Source organism: Scyliorhinus torazame, chromosome 13 (genome assembly GCF_047496885.1).
Source record: "Scyliorhinus torazame isolate Kashiwa2021f chromosome 13, sScyTor2.1, whole genome shotgun sequence".
NCBI classification, from domain to species: domain Eukaryota; kingdom Metazoa; phylum Chordata; class Chondrichthyes; order Carcharhiniformes; family Scyliorhinidae; genus Scyliorhinus; species Scyliorhinus torazame.
In genome coordinates this window covers 208,793,221-208,810,886 of record NC_092719.1, presented here as the reverse complement: position 1 = coordinate 208,810,886, position 17,666 = coordinate 208,793,221, and the positions used below count along the sequence as shown (strand labels likewise).

General features: G+C 44.2%; 1 protein-coding gene across 11 annotated transcripts in view; it reads right to left on the bottom strand.

Moving 5' to 3' along the window:
- Positions 1–17,666, bottom strand: part of hemk1 (HemK methyltransferase family member 1) — a 134,041-nt gene that overhangs the window by 38,935 nt on the left and 77,440 nt on the right. For 9 of the 11 annotated variants that reach the window (XR_011934223.1, XM_072472988.1, XM_072472990.1 and 6 more), the window contains 2 exons: positions 13,691–13,796; positions 10,089–10,184 (listed from right to left, as the gene is read on the bottom strand). Coding sequence is in view for 10 of the 11 variants with exons in the window: in XM_072472988.1 (XP_072329089.1) it covers positions 10,089–10,184; positions 13,691–13,796 (202 nt within the window). In the remaining variant the exon portion in view is untranslated. Of the gene's footprint in view, positions 1–8,790; positions 9,071–10,088; positions 10,185–13,690; positions 13,797–17,666 lie in introns of those variants that run through there. The other 2 variants (XM_072472992.1, XM_072472989.1) reach the window with 2 other exon arrangements.

Below are 17,666 nucleotides of genomic sequence, written 5' to 3'. Positions count from 1 at the left end.
TCTTTGAGACCATGTTGGACATCGTGGGGGTTAGGGTGGAGCCGTGTCCACTGGTGGCAATTTCTGGGGTGTCGGACTTGCCGGTGCTTCTTGACGAGGCCGATGTCTTGGCCTTCGCCTCTTTGATAGTCCGGCGACAAGCCCTGTTTGGAGGTCAGCGGTGCCACCTAGGGCCTCGGCATGGTCGGGGACTCGGCTGAATTGCTAAGATTGGAAAAGATGAAGTATGCCATCAGAGGGTCGGAAGAAGAATTCTTCTCCAGCTGGAAGCCGTTCATCACCCCCACAGCAGCTTTGGGGGTTGGGAAGGGTGGGGTGGAAACTAGGGAGTCTGGGGGTTATATACTGTTAGTTTGTTAAACAAAAATGTTATGCTGTTTGTATTGTATTTGAGTGTTTTTTATGTGTTCGTGAGGTTTATTCCAATGTTTGCAATAAAGGTACATTTTTAAAAAAAGGGGTGGAATCAAATTCTGGGACTGCGTACCAAATCTCCATGGTGATCTTTTACTGTTTGACCGGCCCAAACCTAAATTCAAAGCGCCATATTCCTGCTTTACTCAAAGAGTAGATGACTGCAAAGACCCCGCCTCAGCCTTCTACTGGTGTTACAATTTCCTCAAGTTAGCCAAGGCAGAAAAAACTATCCTGATCCTTATTGCTGTTTGTATGGCTGCAAATTGTGGACCAACAACGGAAATTCAAGAGGAAATCTGAAGTCACATTGCAGAATTAGGTATAGTTCCATGCAAAGGAGAGAGAAAAACAGAAAAAGTGAGAAATGCTCAGTAGATGTGGAGGAACACAAGACGCTTGGCTTTTTTCGGAAGTTTACTTCTGATTTACGTGCAGCTAAATTACTTAGTCTTATTTTTTGTAATTGCAAGGAGGTATTTCATCCTATAAAAAGAGTTAAGGATTGGGAAATGTCTGAAGTGCGATGCGCACAGTGGAATATTTAACCAGCCAAAAATGCCGCCGCTGTTCAACAGAGGAGCAAGCACTATCTGATCTGATTCTGGATAGTGCAACAGAGCAAATAGGATAACGTGAATACAGGAGGTGATTTAGCAAAAACGGTGACCACACAACGATTAGGTTCAATGCTAAAATAGTAAAGGTCGAGGGTAGCTCATCAAAGAGACCAAATTATAGAGAGATTTTTTTTAAAAAGGACCTTTAACCAGGGAAAACGAAAGGGGGAAATAATCTGTAAATAGGATTGTAGCTAAACAGGAAATAGCTATGATTGGGGGTTGGGAGCTTGTGGACAGAGAATGGGTGGGGAGGTGAATAGCTGTGGGCCGGCCGTCGCAGGGCAGCTGGAGTATGGTAGATCCTGCTCTTTAAGTCTCCATAGGAAGAGAAATAAATAAAATACTTGTTTTTTAGTGGTGGCTGCAGAAATCCCACCAAAATTTCATATCCTCTGCTGTTAGACATGAGCAGTGAAACTGCGCATTGTGTTCCCAATTATCCAGCTGAACCAATTTTTAACCCTCAGTGTTTTAGTGAAGTCTCCTTTCTCCATGCTGGTTAAGCTCTAGCACATTTCTAGCTTCTTGGTTCAGGATTCATAGTTCTCCTGTTTATTTTGTTGACAAAAAGAAAACTATGGTGAAAATAAATTGAGCGCAGCCTTTTACTCTGATCCTTTAGTCCACTGTTGTGTCCAGCGCCACCCAATGGAAGGATCAACTAATGGCCATTAACTTCCACTGTTAACATAACTTCAGGTAACAGCCTCAATCCCTTGTCGTCATGGTAATGTTTAAAAAAAAATAGATTCGATAAATCCTCTTAAAAATCATGAGCAGATTAACCATTGCCGTGGAATGATAGAATTTGTTGCTATAATGTAAACGGGGAATAACAAACTGGTAGACTGTTTTCCTTAGAATCGTGCAGCATTGGAGGAGGCAATTTGCTGAAATATAAAGAAATGCTGGAGCCAGTTTTCACATAGCAAGTTCCCACAAAAAGTGGTAAGAGAAGTACCGTATTAGCTGTTGGCTCTTGAATAAATATAATCCTTCCTTCTCCATTTGCAAGAAGTGCTGAAGAGAATGTTGAAGTATTCACAAAAACAGCCTCATAAAACCGAGACAGATTTAGCAGTGAGTGGATTTGGATTTGTTTATTGTCACGTGTACCGAGGTACAGTGAAAAGTATTTTTCTGCGTGCAGGTCAAACAGATCATTTAGTACATGAAAAGAAAATACATAATAGGGTGATAGAAATTGACTATTCTAGTCAGATATAAGAGGTTTAAATGAGAACTTATTCAGTGCAACTATAGCTGGGAATCCGCGATGGGTTAATCCAGATAACATTCTCTATATTCTTTCTCAGGTTTTACATTTTGCAAACAGCTAGAGACTGAAGGTCAATGACGCCAACTAGCAAAAAGACCCCATTGTATGTTACTGCTTTCCCAGCTTGGACAGTTCCGTTTCCATGGTAATACACAGTCTAAGGTCATAATGCTCTGAAGGCTGTGTTATTTTCTAATTAATGTTGAGATAACAGGTGTTGATTAATAGGAAAATTGGCAAGCGATGGAATGGAAAATTCACACCAACTTATTTAAATACATATCTCTCTCAAAATTGGCAGACAGACACTTTGGTCGAATTGAGTGAATTATAAATTAGTTAAAGCCAATCAGAGATGAAAAGAAGGCGAAACCTTAAGATAATAATCTTTTTGAAAATCACTTGTCGGGTTGGAAAAATCCATTCCGGAATCAATCTATTTCTTTCTGAAACTTATTTTCTTTGCTTACTTTTGCTAAATCACCATTTTTCTTTTGTTTAAATGAATCAGAAATGTTGTACTATGTATCATGATTTGAAGAATAACCAAGGTTGGTAATTGTATTTTAAAACTCAACTACTGTATTCGCTAAAGACAATCAATCTGACCTAAGTTTGTATTGTAACCAAAGTTTACCAGTAGACATAGCTGACAAATAAAGTTCAACGAAACTTTGCCAAAAAGCACAGCCTGAATCTCTGTTATCTGGAAACTAAGAAGGGATAACACATATCCAGGGTTTCAAATAGACATAGAGATCCATCATAGGGCAGCACAAGGTACACAATGCAAAATACATAGACACCGGCATTGGGTGAAGCACGCAGAAGTGTAGTATTAATCAGATCAGTCCATAAGAGGGTCATTTAGGTGTCTGGTAACAGTGGGGAAGAAGCTGTTTTTAAATCTGTTTGTGCGTGTTCTCAGACTTTTGTATCTCCTGCCCGATGAGAGAAGTTGGAAGTCAGAAAGCCAGGTGGGAGGGGTCTTTGATTATGCTGCCCGCTTTCCCAAGTCAGTGGGAGGTGTAGATGGAGTCAATGGATGGGAGGCAGGTTCGTGTGATGGACTGGGCTGTGTTCATGACTCTTTTTTTTTTAAATTTAGAGTACCCAATTCATTTTCTTTTCCAATTAAGGGGCAATTTAGCGTGGCCAATCCACCTAGCCTGCACATCTTTGGGTTGTGGGGGCGAAACCCACGCAAACACAGGGAGAAAACTCCACACGGACAGTGACCCAGAGCCGGGATCGAACCTAGGATCTTGGCGCCGTGTGGCATCAGGGCTAACCCACTGAGCCACCATGCTGCCCCCATGTTCACGACTCTCTGAAGTTTCTTGCGGTTTTGGGCCGAGCAGTTGCCATACCGGGCTGTGATGCAGCCAGATAGGATGCTTTCTATGGTGCTTAAAAGTTGTTAAGAGTTTTAACTTAATGGTAGCACACTCTGACCTTTCAGTCAAAAGATTATGAGTTCATAACCAGCTTCAGAATCACAGAATTGTTGCAGGCCAGGTCATTTCAGTCCATCGTGCTGCACTTGTTCTCCAAATAAGCAATTCACACTGAGTGCCATTTCCCCGCCTTCTCCCCATAGCCCTGCACGTTCTTCTTTTTCAGCTAACAGGCAAATTTTGCCAATTACTTTAAATCTGTGCCAACTCTCTTGTCCTTGATCCTTTCATAAGTGGGAACAGTTTCTGCCCATCCACTCTGTCTCGACCCATAATAATTTTGAATAACTCTATCAGACAATGAAGTTATTAAAAAAACAGATCTCCTCTCAGCCATCTCTCCTCCAAGGGAAATCATGTTTAACAAATCTGTTGGAGTAATTTTGAGGATGTACCTAGCAGAATAGATCAGGGGAAACCACTGGATGTGATATATTTAGATTTTTAGAAAGCTTGTGATAAGGTCCCACACAAGAGGTTAGTAAACAAAATTAGAGCACATGGGATTGGAGGTAATGTGCTGGCATAGATTGAGAATTGGTTAACAAGCAGAGTTGGAATAAATGGGTCATTCTCAGGTTGGCACGGGTCAGAGCTTGGGTATCAGCAATTCGCAATCTAGATCAATGATCAGGATGTGAGGATTAAATGCAATATTTCCAAGTTTGCAGATGACAATTCTAGGTGGATTTGAGGGAGATGCAACGATGCTTCAAGGGTACTTGGAATGACAAAACAAGTGGGCAAAACATTTGGTGGAATACATTGTGAGAGACGTGAGGAAAAACAGAAGTGCAGAGTATTCCTTAAATGGTGAGAAGCTGGGCAGTGTTGAACTTCAAAGGTACTTGGGTGTCCTTGTTCGTGAGTCAAAGAAAGCTAACATGCAGGTGCCCAAGCAATTGACAGAGAAACAAAGAAAACTGGAGTAGGCCATTCGGTCCTTTCAGCTTGCTCCGCCATTCAATATGCTCATGGTTGATCATCTATCTCAACGCTATACTCCTGCGCTCTCTCCATACCCTTGATGCCTTTAGAGTCTCGAAATCTATCTATTTCCCATTTAAATACGATGTGGAGATGCCGGCGTTGGACTGGGGTGGGCACAGTAAGAAGTGTTACAACATCAGGTTAAAGTCCAACAGGTTTGTTTCGAATCACTAGCTTTCGGAGCACTGTTCCTTCCTCAGGTGAGTGAAGAGGTAGGTTCCAGAAACATATATATATAGACAAAGTCAAAGATGCAAGACGATACTTTGAATGTGAGTCTTTGCAGGTAATTAAGTCTACAGGTCCGGACGGAGCAACTGGAGAGAGGGATAATCACAGGTCAAAGAGGTGTGTATTGTCTAAAGCCAGGACAGTTGATAGGATTTCGCAAGCCCAGGTCAGATGGTGGGGGGTGAATGTAATGCGACATGTATCCAAGGTCCCGGTTGAGGCCGTACTCATGTGTGGATCACTTGGCTATAAGTTTCTGCTCGGCGATTCTGCGTTGTAGCGTGTCCTGAAGGCCGCCTTGGAGAACGCTTACCCGAAGATCAGAGGCTGAATGCCCTTGACTGCTGAAGTGTTCCCCGACTGGAAGGGAACATTCCTGCGATGTCCATTCATCTGTTGTCACAGCGTCTGCGTGGTCTCGCCAATGTACTACGTTTTGGGACATCCTTTCTTGCAGCGTATGAGGTAGACAACGTTGACCAAGTTGCTCGAGCATGTACCACGTACCTGGTGGGTGGTGTTCTCACATGTAATGGTGGTACCCATGTCGATGATCTGGCACGCCTTGCAGAGATTGCCATGGCAGGGTTGTGTGGTGTCGTGGTCACTGTTCTGAAGGTTGTGTAGTTTGCTGCAAACAATGGTATGTTTGAGGTTGCACGGTTGTTTGAAGGCAAGTAGTGGGGGTGTGGGGATGACCGTGGCAAGATGTTCGTCTTCAGCGATGACGTGTTGAAGGCTGCGAAGAAGATATCGTAGTTTCTCCGCTCCTGGGAAGTACTGGACGACGAAGGGTACTCTGTCGGTTGTGTCCCGTGTTTGTCTTCTGAGGAGGTCGGTGCTGCTTTTTGCTGTGGCGCGTTGGAACTGTCGATCAATGAGTCGAGCGCCATATCCCGTTTATATGAGGACATCTTTCAGCGTCTGTAGATGTCTGTTACTCTCCTCCTCGTCTGAGCAGATCTTGTGTATAAGGAGGGCTTGTCCATAGGGGATGGCTTCTTTAATGTGTTTACGGTGGAAGCTGGAGAAGTGGAGCATCGTGAGGTTACCCGTGGGCTTGCGGTACCTTGATGGAGATGAGTGTGCCCAGGAATGCAACCGATTCTGGAGAGTCGTCCATTGTGAGTCTGATGGTGGGATGCAACTCATCGTGTAGTTGTTTCAGTGATTTTTCACCGTGGGTCCGAAGGTAAAAAATGTCATTGATGTATCTGGTGTATAACGTCGGTTGAAGGTCCTGTGCGGTGAGGCAGGTTATCTCAGGACTGAGAGGAGGAAGAATTTCTTCACTCAGAGGGTGTGAATCTTTGGAATTCTCTACTCCAGAGGGGCATGGGAGCTCAATCACTGAGTATGTTCAGGACTGAGGTTCATAGATTTCTACACATTAAAAGCATTGAGAAGGCAGTACGATGGCGCAGTAGGTTATCCCTACTGCCTCACGGTGCCGAGGTCCCGGGTTCGATCCTGGCTCTGGGTCACTGCGCGTGTGAAGTTTGCACATTCTCCCTGTGTTTGCGTGGGTTTCACCCCCACAACCCAAAAGATGTGCAGGCTGGGGGGATTGGCCATGTTAAATTGCCCCTTAAGTGGAAAAAATGAATTGGGTACTCTAAATTTAAAAACAAAATTAAAAGCATCGAGGGATATTGGGCTAGTGCAGGAAAATGGTGTTGCAGTAGAAGATCAGCCATAATCTCCAGCCATGATCTCACTGAATGGTGGAGCAGGCTCGAAGGAATGAATTTCTTCTGTTCTAATTTAATTAATTCTTTCATGGAATGTGGGTGTCGCTGGCGTGCCTGTGAACTGAGTGGCTTGTTAGACCGTTTCTAGGGCAGCTAAAAGCGAATCACATTGATGTGGGTCTGAAAACACATGTAGGCCAGACCAGGTAAGGAAAGCAGATTTCCTTCCCTAAAGAACATTTGTGAACCAGATGGATTTTTACAACCATCAACAATGGTTCCATTATCACTGAGAGTAGCTTTTCTATTCCATGATTATGTCTTGAGTTTAAGTTCCACCAGCTACGTGAGATTTGAACCCTACTCCCCAGGTTAGTTTGGGCCTATGGATTACTAGTCCAGTGACATTACCATTAACCCACTGTCTCCCCCTAAATGTTAAGGGTTTCAGGATATAAATCTAAAGCCAACACTTGACTGCATTGCACCACATCCACTGGTTCTCCCTTATCTATTCTGCTAGTAACATCCTCAAAACAACAGGTGGACTTCCCTTTCATAAAGCCATTTTGACTATGTTCAATCAGATAATTATTTTCTAATTGTCCAGTTATCACATCCTTTATAATAAATTCTAGTATTTTACATACTACTTATGTCGGACTAACAGGTCTGTAATTCCCCATTTTCTCTCCCTCCTTTCTTAAACAGTGGGGTTACATTTGCTACCTTTCGACCTGCAGGAACTATTCCAGAACCTATATAATTTTGAAAGGTGGTCACCAATGCACCCACTATCTCTGTAGCCACCCCTTTTCACAAATTGGAAAAATAAAAGGTTAATCCTCAAAAGTATTTTGTCCCCAAAATTGAGATGCTTCCTGTAATAACTAATTGCTGCACTTTGCTCATATGTAGTCTTCTTCGGCGATCACCCTCTAGTGCGTGTGATTGTCTAAGAAACTCAGTGTTACTGGTCATGGGTTCTGTGGGTCCTTGCGTGGCTGATACGCCCGATTCTGGGGCTGCATCTTTGACCGCACACCTGGCAGGTGTTTTCAGGAGGTGGGATTGATCTTTGGTCTCTAGATCACTTTCTCAGGCTCCTTTTCCTGGCTTCCTCTTGCCGTCAGGTGTCCTCAAAGAATTGTCTTCCTTCAATCATGAGGTTTCTTCATGTAGGTCTCTTCTGAGCAAAGGTCTCCCAGCCGTTGATGTCTATGTTGCATTTCTTGAGGTAAACATTGTGAAAAATGAAAATGAAATGAAATGAAAATCGCTTATTGTCACAAGTAGGCTTCAAATGAAGTTACTGTGAAAATCCCCTAGTCGCCACATTCCGACGCCGCCTGTTCAGGGAGGCTGTTACATTGTGTCTTTGAAGCGCTTCCTCCTCTTCTTCGGGAGCCTTCCTTGAGCTGGGCGAAGATGATTTACTTTGTCAGTCGGGACTCTGCCATCCTAAGCACATGGCTGGCTTAGCGGAGTTGGTATTGGATGATCATGGCTTGATACTGGTGCTCTTAGCACACTGATGTTGGTACGCCTGTCGTCCCAGCTGATGTGGAGAATCCTTCTCAGACAGCGTTGATGGTACTTCCCCAGCATCTTGAGGTGGCGTCTGTACGTTGTCCAAGTTTCCTAGCTGTACAGAAGAGTTGTCAGGATTGCCTTGTACATAAGATCTTGGTGTCAGCACTGATGTTGCGGCCATCAAAGACTTGTGTCCTCAGCGAAGGTTGTGTTCGCAAATTGAAGATGTTGGATCTCCGCATCAATGTCAGCCTTAGATGAGAGGTGGGCCCTGATGCAGTAAGGGGATAAGGGAAAAAAACTGTTCCAAAAAGGGCAGTGGAATAAAAAATATCTCTGCGATATTTCTGGCACTGTAGCCTCACAAATGAATAATGAGAACATAGTGAATTAATTTCTAGAAAGGCCTTGCACTTTCTACACATGTACATCAATTCTATTTACTTTGGACTCAGCAATGCTAACAGGAACGTGCTGTACAGACCCAGCTTATCTGGACTGTTATCCACATTTCCCAGTAAGAGGATAAAAAACATCTGCTTAGTAACAGCCCTCTGGCACTGATGAAATGAATAGAAAAAGCTTAAGGCACTCTATCTAATCTCTGAGCCGATCAATAACCAAAACCATAAATCAACCCATCCTTGTAACTTAGTTTTCCAGTGAAATCTGTAATTTTAATATTAAACAAATCCTTCCAGAATCTCTGCAATCATGAAAAAAAAAACCTAGTCCCATTCCTGTCACTGTTGGGGAAAGGCGGAACATAAACCAGGTTCTTCACTGTGGGGAGGAAAGATCCGGCGGAAAGACACCTTATAGGTAAAAAGGAAAAGTTGCAAAGGCTGGAAGCTGAAATAAAAATGGAAAGAAAGATATGTTCAGCTGAATGGCTGGCAATCTGAAACAATGTTAACTCTATCTCCACAGAAGCTGTCTGACCTGCTCATCGTTTACGGAACTCTGCGGGTGGAGGTCTCCGTTTTGGAGACTGAGGGTGTGATTCTCCCCAAAATTTCTAACTTAATTTGTGGCGGGATTTTCAGGGAGTTTCCCACCGGCTGGAGGTGACCATGTTCCCACTGACATTGTGGCCCCTGTCCCACTCAGTGACAGAGGTAAGGGCAAAACTGGAGCCAATCCAGATTCAGTTCAGATTTATTCACAGAGTGAAACATAACACGTACATCATACCTTCTAACTCAACCACACGACAGTATCAGTAAGTTTCTCTTTATACGTGCTCAAGTAACGATCCAATCAATGGCCTCAATCTGCACAGAGCTCTCTACAACTTCAATACAATTAACACAGGGCAGGCTGATAACATAATCATAGTGGGTGTGTCTGTACATATTATGCAGAAAGCAATAAATTAAAAGAAATGACAGTATTACATTGCTACATTCACACTGGAATGTAAATAATATTATTGTCACAAGTAGACTTACATTAACACTGCAATGAAGTTACCGCTGGAGGCCGCCCTGCGCGTGCGCGGGCTCAGAACCGGAGGTGCAGGGGCCTGTATCCGCAGGCAAAGCTGCGAGAATCACTCCGGGTCCCTGCTAGCCCCGTGCATGGCATTGAATCGGCTCAAAATTGCTTCAGGAATTTTCGGAGTGAAACACCAGCGTTTTTACGCCGACCTGGGGACATAGCCCCATTTTGGGTGAATCCAGCCAAAATCTTTTGGGACTGAGAGGGGAAACCGGAGCACTCGGAGGAAACCCACGCAAACACGGGAGAACGTGCAGACTGCGCAGACAGTGACCCAAGCCGGGAATCGAACTTGGGATCCTGGCGCTGTGAAGCAACAGCGCTAACCACCGTGCTACCGTGCCGCCCAATGATAATAATCCGCACTTACCCATGATCCTTAAGAACAGTAGGCGCAAGCTGCAGTATAGCTTTGATGACATCCAATCCGTCTGCTCCACCATCTAGCGCATCGTGGTCCTCGTGCCTGGAGACAATCAGGCAAAGAAAAAGCTTTAATAAATTTCTGGATTTTATCCTCTATGATTCTCTCACTCTTCTTTCTTGCTGTGAATGGCCTCATGCTATTTTCGCCCTGACGTTCTCAGGGGGTTGGTGCTACCAGGATTCCTTGGTTGAATGAATGATCTATTCACTGGACGTTAGAGACTATAGCTATCTGGGATGGCCGCTTCCAGAATACAAAATGGACGCCCACAAAGAATGTAGGGAAATGTGGACAATGCTAGACAACAAGCAGGCACAGTGCCTGAATGTGTATTTGGGAAGCAGTTACCAGACGGAATCGAAACTCTGGGTCGATTAGCATATTGATGGCCCGTCTCCGAGGAACAAAGGACTAACACTCAGGTAGTTGATACTGCCGCAGACATCCCGGTGCCAGTATCCCAACCGAAAGACACAAACAAAGCAAGGCCAACGATCACCTAGGATACGCCCAGCCATCAGGGCACCCACCCCTTTTATTGGTTAAGATCGATAACAATGATCGAGAAGCGGCCCAATTAATTGGGACCAAGTTTAAGGCCCGCCTAAAAGCGCGCGAAGCCCCTCCAAGTATAAGAAGGAACCCCCACGAGGTTCGCTCTCTTGGATTTGGCTCTTAGGCGGAGAGACCCATCTACCAGCATCACCAGAAGCAAGTAAGTTCAAAGTCAACGCTCGCTACCAGACGGCCGACCTTAGCTGTTCTCCTGTTTCTCTTCGAACCCAACAGCCTCAGATCCGAACAACGGCCATTGTTCCTCTGACTAAGTGGGCATCCGAAGTTAAGTATAGGCGTTAGCGTTAGAGATAGTTTAGTTTGTAGTACTGTTGTGCACGAGTAGATCTCAGTGTGTGTGTAAATAAATAGTATTGACTTTGAACTGACTAACTGGTGTATTGGCTTTTTGATCGGTATTTGGGTTGAACCTTGTGGCGGTATCGAGAGATACCTGGCGACTCTGAAAGTACACTCATAATTAGGAATAAGAAAGGTGACCATATTAACCACCATATTTATAACCAGATAAATATTGCAACAAGACTCAGCAGCCACAAGTGGCTGGCAGGAGGTGGGAATAACAATGATTCCCTTCCTTCCATTTTGAGATGTCAGGCTTTTGCTTATCAGCCTAAATTTTTTGAATACAATACATAATCTTGAAACATCATTTATGTGTGGACAGCATTCTATCTAGTAGTTTTGTGATGTAGTGGGTTGTGCCCCTGCTGTGGTTCAGGAGTTCTGAGTTTTATTCCCACCACGGGACTTGACGGCCAAGAAAGTTGTGTTCATAAAGCACCCAAACAGGTTGAGCATCAACCTGCAAATCATTCCAACACACACGCCAATGGCAGGCAGTAAGAGACGGAGGGATTCCTGGTCAGCTATGTGATGGAAAGAACATTGGAGCCTCTACCATCACTGTTCCTAGCTCCAGGCTACAATCTGCATTGATGCTAACTTTTGGTTGGTTTAATTGGCTCTGTTTTATAACCTTTGTTCTCGAGTCGCCAGGTATCTTTATGATACCACCACGAGGTTCAAGTTCAAGTAATGATCAACAACTCAATACACCAATTAGTAAGATTCAAATCAAAGCACATTTATTATACACAGTAAATCGCTACTCATGCATAAATTCTACTTCTCAGCTACTTCTACAACTAACAGGCCTATACTTAGCTTCGGACTGGCCCACCAGGTCAGGGGAACAAATGGCCTTTCGTTCGGGTTCTGAGTCTGCGGGATTCAAAGTTGGTATGGACTGGTAGCTAGGAGCGCCTATCTCGTAGCGAGCGTTGACTTAAGACTTACGGGCTCTTGGCGGCAGCTGAACCGGTCACTGTCAAGGGTTGGTTCGCGTTGCTGAGTGACCCGGTCAAGAAGGACGATTTTAACTTGGGGGCTTAACTTTATAGTTCCCAGGGGCTTCCCGCCTTTCGGGGCGGACCCTGTACCTGGTTCCAAGTGATTGGACTTTGTTCCGATCGCTTGGTTCGATTTCTCCCATACTGGAGCGGTTCCCTGATCGATGGGCGGTCTTGAGGTGTCCGTTAACCTCTTTTGTGTTGGCTCCTGCTGGCGCCGAGGAGTCTGGCTTGGCCTTGTTTATCCCAAATGTTTCGATTGTACCCGGGGATCGCTCATTAGTATGTAGATGGCTGCTACATTATTATGCAGATGGCTGCTTGTATCGATGCTGTCTGGGCTTTTGCAGTTTAATACACAGTAAACTTGCACCTGCTAGTTTCTGCCTCTGTTGGCTGAATTTCCCTGCAGCCTTTGCTGTTCTCTATTTTACGTCGGGAGTTGGCCAACCCAGGTGGCTACAGCATGTAGAGGTATGTGTTGGCACAGCAACTCAGTGTCAGATTCCGAGTGAACTGCAACACACCAGCTCTGAAAAAGTCATACGGCCTCAAAATGTCAACTTTGTTTCTCTCGGGCAGCACGGTGGTGCAGTGGGTCAGCCCTGCTGCCTCACAGCACGGAGGTTCCAGGTCGATCCCGGCTCTGGATCACTGTCCATGTGGAGTTTGCACATTCTCCCTGTGTTTGCGTGGGTTTCGCCCCCACAACCCAAAGATGTGCAGGGTAGGTGGATTGGCCACACTAAATTGCCCCTGAATTGGAAAAAATGAATTGGGCACTCTAAATTTTTAAAAAAACTTTGTTTCTCTCTCTCCAGAGATGCTGCCAGACCTGTTGAGATTATCCCGGAATATTTATTATTATTTTATTTTATGCATTTTCAGATTTCTTCATATGTCATAAAATTTTGTGCAATTCAATACATTTATGACTGGCCTACCTCAAAAGCACCTGCATAAACTCACATTTTTGTAACAGATGTCTTGTGAGACTCCTCAAATGCTTTCCTAAAATCCACATACACTATGGACAAAATTCTCCACCTCAGGATGCCGCAAACGTGAGCCGCAATTGGGCAGAGAATCGGGTATCCGGCCAAAATCGAGGTCCCCTCCCGCCGCCGATTCGGGCGCCATGCTCTGATCCCTCCCTGGTGGTGATAACGAGGTTTGCGGCACGCGCACCCCGACTTGGAAATATATCGCCCTTCCTTTACTGTTCCTGTGTCAAAATCCTGGAGCTCCCTCCCTAACAGCACTCTATAGTTGTACCTACACCTCAAGGACTGCAGTGGTTAAAGAAAGCAACTCACCACCACCATCTGAAGGGCAACTAGGGATGGGCAATAACTGCGGGCCTAACCAGCGACACCCACATCCCATAAATGAATAGAAAAAGTGAATATATCTCGAGCAGATCCATAATTTACTACAGACCCGGACCGTCAATTGAAAGGGGATCTTTTACTCCATTAATTTGGGCTGAATTTAAATCCAGACAGAGCGCAGGTATGAAAAGAAAAAACAGCTCCGTCTCACTCTCTGTACAATGGGGGACAAGCAGGATTCATTGGGTTTTGTGGAAATGTGGAGACAATGTTCTGTTTGACTTACTTGAGGATCTCGGGCATTAGCCCAGACATATCTTCATGAAACAAATATGGAGGGTTACTGACAATCACATCCACCAGTCCACAGATCCGAGTCAGCTTCTGGGAATCTGTGTGATACAAATTTTGGTTCAGGGCAGGTTTGGCACTGCAGTCTGCTGCACATAATATCCCACGTTGCAAACAGAGAACAAAATACACAGGACACCACAAAATACTTGGGATTAGAAAGGGGAATTTTCGGAGAGGAAAAGGACTGTCGGATTCAGTTGGTCGATTATTTTTCATGGACAACCTCTACCTTTGCATTGGATTCCTCAATTCCTTCTCTCTAAAGTATAAGCCTACTTCATTTGCCAATTTCTTGGGAGAGGGGCTCAAATTTACAGACAAAAAAAAAGGTTTAACTTTCCCGATAAAATACTTACTGGCTTTTATTTAACCTGAGGATAGTAGAGAAGCACATAAATCGTTTTGTTATTCTGCCCTTGTACAAAGATTTGAACAAACTGTGCCCAAACAGGTCATTAATCCTTCATTGGAACTGTCCCTTCTTCGTTAGAGCTGCCAAATGTGTCCCATTTCATTCGCAAGATTGTAAAACAAAAAGGAAAGTGGGATGACAAACAATATTTTGATGAGTACTTTCCCAAGTGAAGTACATTCTAGCTAAAAATTGTTGGTCTGCCAGTTAACTAGAAGTGTTGCTTGTTTTTTTAGAAAGGCAGAATACATTGATCAGGATTCTCTATTTTAGCATTGGTTATTCACCTGGATACAGAGCAGATAAAGACACAAACTTAAAAAAAAAAAATTTAGAGTACCCAATTAATTTTTTCCCAAGGGGCAATTTAGCACGGCCAATCCACCTACCCTGCACATCTTTGGGTTGTGGGGGCGAGACCCACGCAAACACGGGGAGAATGTGCAAACTCCACACGGACAGTGACCCAGAGCCGGGACTGAACCTGGGACCTCGGCGCCGTGAGGCAGCAGGGCTAACCCACTGCGCCACCGTGCTGCCCCAAGATACAAACTTGACGTGAAACTAATTTATGGATTAGCCAGTACTGTGGCCATGTGACGATCAGGGGTAAGAACCGCAAAAATGCAACATCAGCGATAAAGCCACAGATGTTGAAGGCCTATTGTTAGTCTTGAGGGTTTTGCCGCTTACAGATGTTGGGGATTATTTCAACCTTACTTATCAGACAGGAAAGCCACGGGATTGGATGGAACTGTGGTGTTACACACCACCTGACCTCGATAGAGAGTAAAGTCAAATGGTTGCAAAATCTATACTGCAATCAATCACATCAGCATTCCAACAGGTGGGTCAGGTTAAAATTGCTCCCAAAATTGTCCTATCAAGGATACAAGTACATCCCATCACATAATAAACATCTCGTAACTTTTTCGTAGGAAAATTCGACTTGCCCTTCTCAGCATATAAATACTTTTTGATTCCTATCATCATATTTACATGTTGGAACATGACTGCTTGTGTTAGAGTATTTGGTGGAGTATTTGTTGGCTATAATCACAGGTGGCTGCGGAACTGTGCAATGGAAGCATTGTATAATTGTTTTAAATAAGGTTCTAGGGTCTTTGAAGAGGAAATAAATTTAGCTTTATGCACTCAGAACTTTTCGTTCTATTTTTTAAAAAAAACAGGAGGAATATATTCCCCAAACATTTGTTTCAACTATTTACCAACAACTTGCGATCCTGCAAAAGGTCAGAAAACACCAGCTGTTCCTGTTAGTCTGTTAATTATTGCTAATCACCACTTTTAATTTTCTAAATATTAAATTCCGCCACTTTTGACCATACAGTGCCACGTATCATGAATTTCTGTTGCTGTGTATGAGCCAAGGTTCAGTCGGTCGCACTCTCATCTGTTAATCCAATCCCATGCCAGTTGAAGTTTGAAACAAGACATTATTGCTTTCCTTGATCATAGATTTAGTTACAGAATGCAGCATTACATATGCCTGCTTAAGAACATAAGAACTAGGAGTCGACCATCTGGCCCCTCGAGCCTGCTCCGCCATTCAATGAGACCATGGCTGATTTTTTTGTGGACACAGCTCCACTTACCCGCCCGCTCACCATAACCCTTGATCCCTTTACTGTTCAAAATTCATCTATCTTTGCCTTAAAAACATTCCTACCTACCAACAAGTGTACCAGCAGTCTCTTTTTATAATTGCTCTAAGTACTTAATTAACCAATGCCCTTTATCTGTGTATCTTAACAATATAATTAACACACCATTAACATCACCTCTGGGTCAGAGGGCCATGGGTTCAAGTCCTATCCCAGAGGACTAGGTATAAAATTCAGCCCGAGGGTGTATTGTTGGAAAAACAGAAATGTAGATTATTATTTATAACACTGCTGTCTTTTGGATGCAACATTAAACTAAGGTCCTGTAAGCGCTCGGGGGTAGGCGTAAAAGATCTCATGCCATTAGCATAATAAGAGTAGCAGAGTTCACCCTGGCGCCGTGGACAATATTAATCCATCAACCACATTGCTAAAAGAAATGCTGTTGGTCACTACCAGATCGATGCTTGTGAGACCTTGCTATGTGCAAATTCTCTGCCATATTTCCTACATTACAAAAATGACAACACTTCAAAGGATGAGAAGTACTTTGGGACTTCCTGAGGTCATGAAAGATGCTATATAAATGCAACACCTTTCTTTATTTTATTTGCTTTTGTTAAGATACCAGTGTAGACCAAGGTCTGAAGGGGTGGGTCCCTGCCCCCGGTGTAAAACCTGGGAGTGAGCTGCCCTCCACTTCGCCAGCTTACCCTGTAGCCATCTGGTGGCCATCCCAATCTGCAGAGGAAGTCTTGCTTCCAATACAGCCCTCTGGTCCCAGTAGCGTCACTAGAAGCGCTGACAACAGTCATTAATTGGCTACTTTGGGGCCTCAACTGGCCTATGAGAGGGCTGGAAACAAGACCCAGGGCGGTGCCTAATTTTGCAGCCTGCTCTCCAAACTTTCTCGAGGAACGGGGGACCTAATCTTCAGCCCCAAATGGTGCCATGGGGTACGCATGAGCATCAGAGGTTTGAACTCCACTTAGTTTCTAATCACTGCTCTGCTGCTCAGGTGGCAAAATTAGGGCTAAGCCTCTTCTGGCAGTAATTTGGATTAATGGCTGAAATGACACTCAGATTTATATCACACCCATCACATTGAAATGCATCAAAGAACTTCATACTATTCATAAGCATGAGATTCTTCCATCAGTCTGTTTGCGATCTTACTCTCTGAGTAGCAAACTTAGTCAATCTTTGAGACATTAGAGTTGCAAGGTCTGAACAGGGGGGAAAGATGTGTCCTCTCCAGATGGTAATTGACACTGGCCACAGGCTGCACCAGACGGTTATCAGCAGCAGTGGCACTGCACGTCTACTCCCGTATCCATGTCTTCAGCATTGTGTGTACAGACACACACAAACATGTACACACACCCACACATGTACACCCACACATGTACACACACAATACGCACACATATACGCACACACACACACATGTACACACACACACACACACAATGGTTTTCACTGTAGATTCATTCAGGTCTCTGCCGTTTCAGGAATGCAGCAACTCACAGCCTTTCTGGAGTGAGAGAGAGAGAGAGACGATGCTTAAAGCCCTTCTTTTGCTAAACCTCTCTTCCTTTATTTAAAACTCTCATTATAACCTACATCCTTAACCAAACCTCACCAATTTCAGTAAGATGGGGAGGGGTTGGTTGCAAAATGCACACTCTAATCCTCCCCGCCTTGGCAGTGTGAAGACTATGCGATTTTAATTTCCAGGCCTCACTGGCAATCTGCCAGACAGATACCCACCTGAAGTATCACAGAGTGATTGCTGGCCAGGCGACTGGCATGAGACTTTGGGAAGCTGGACGTTGCTGGGGACCAGCAACAAACAGGGAGTTTCATGAAAG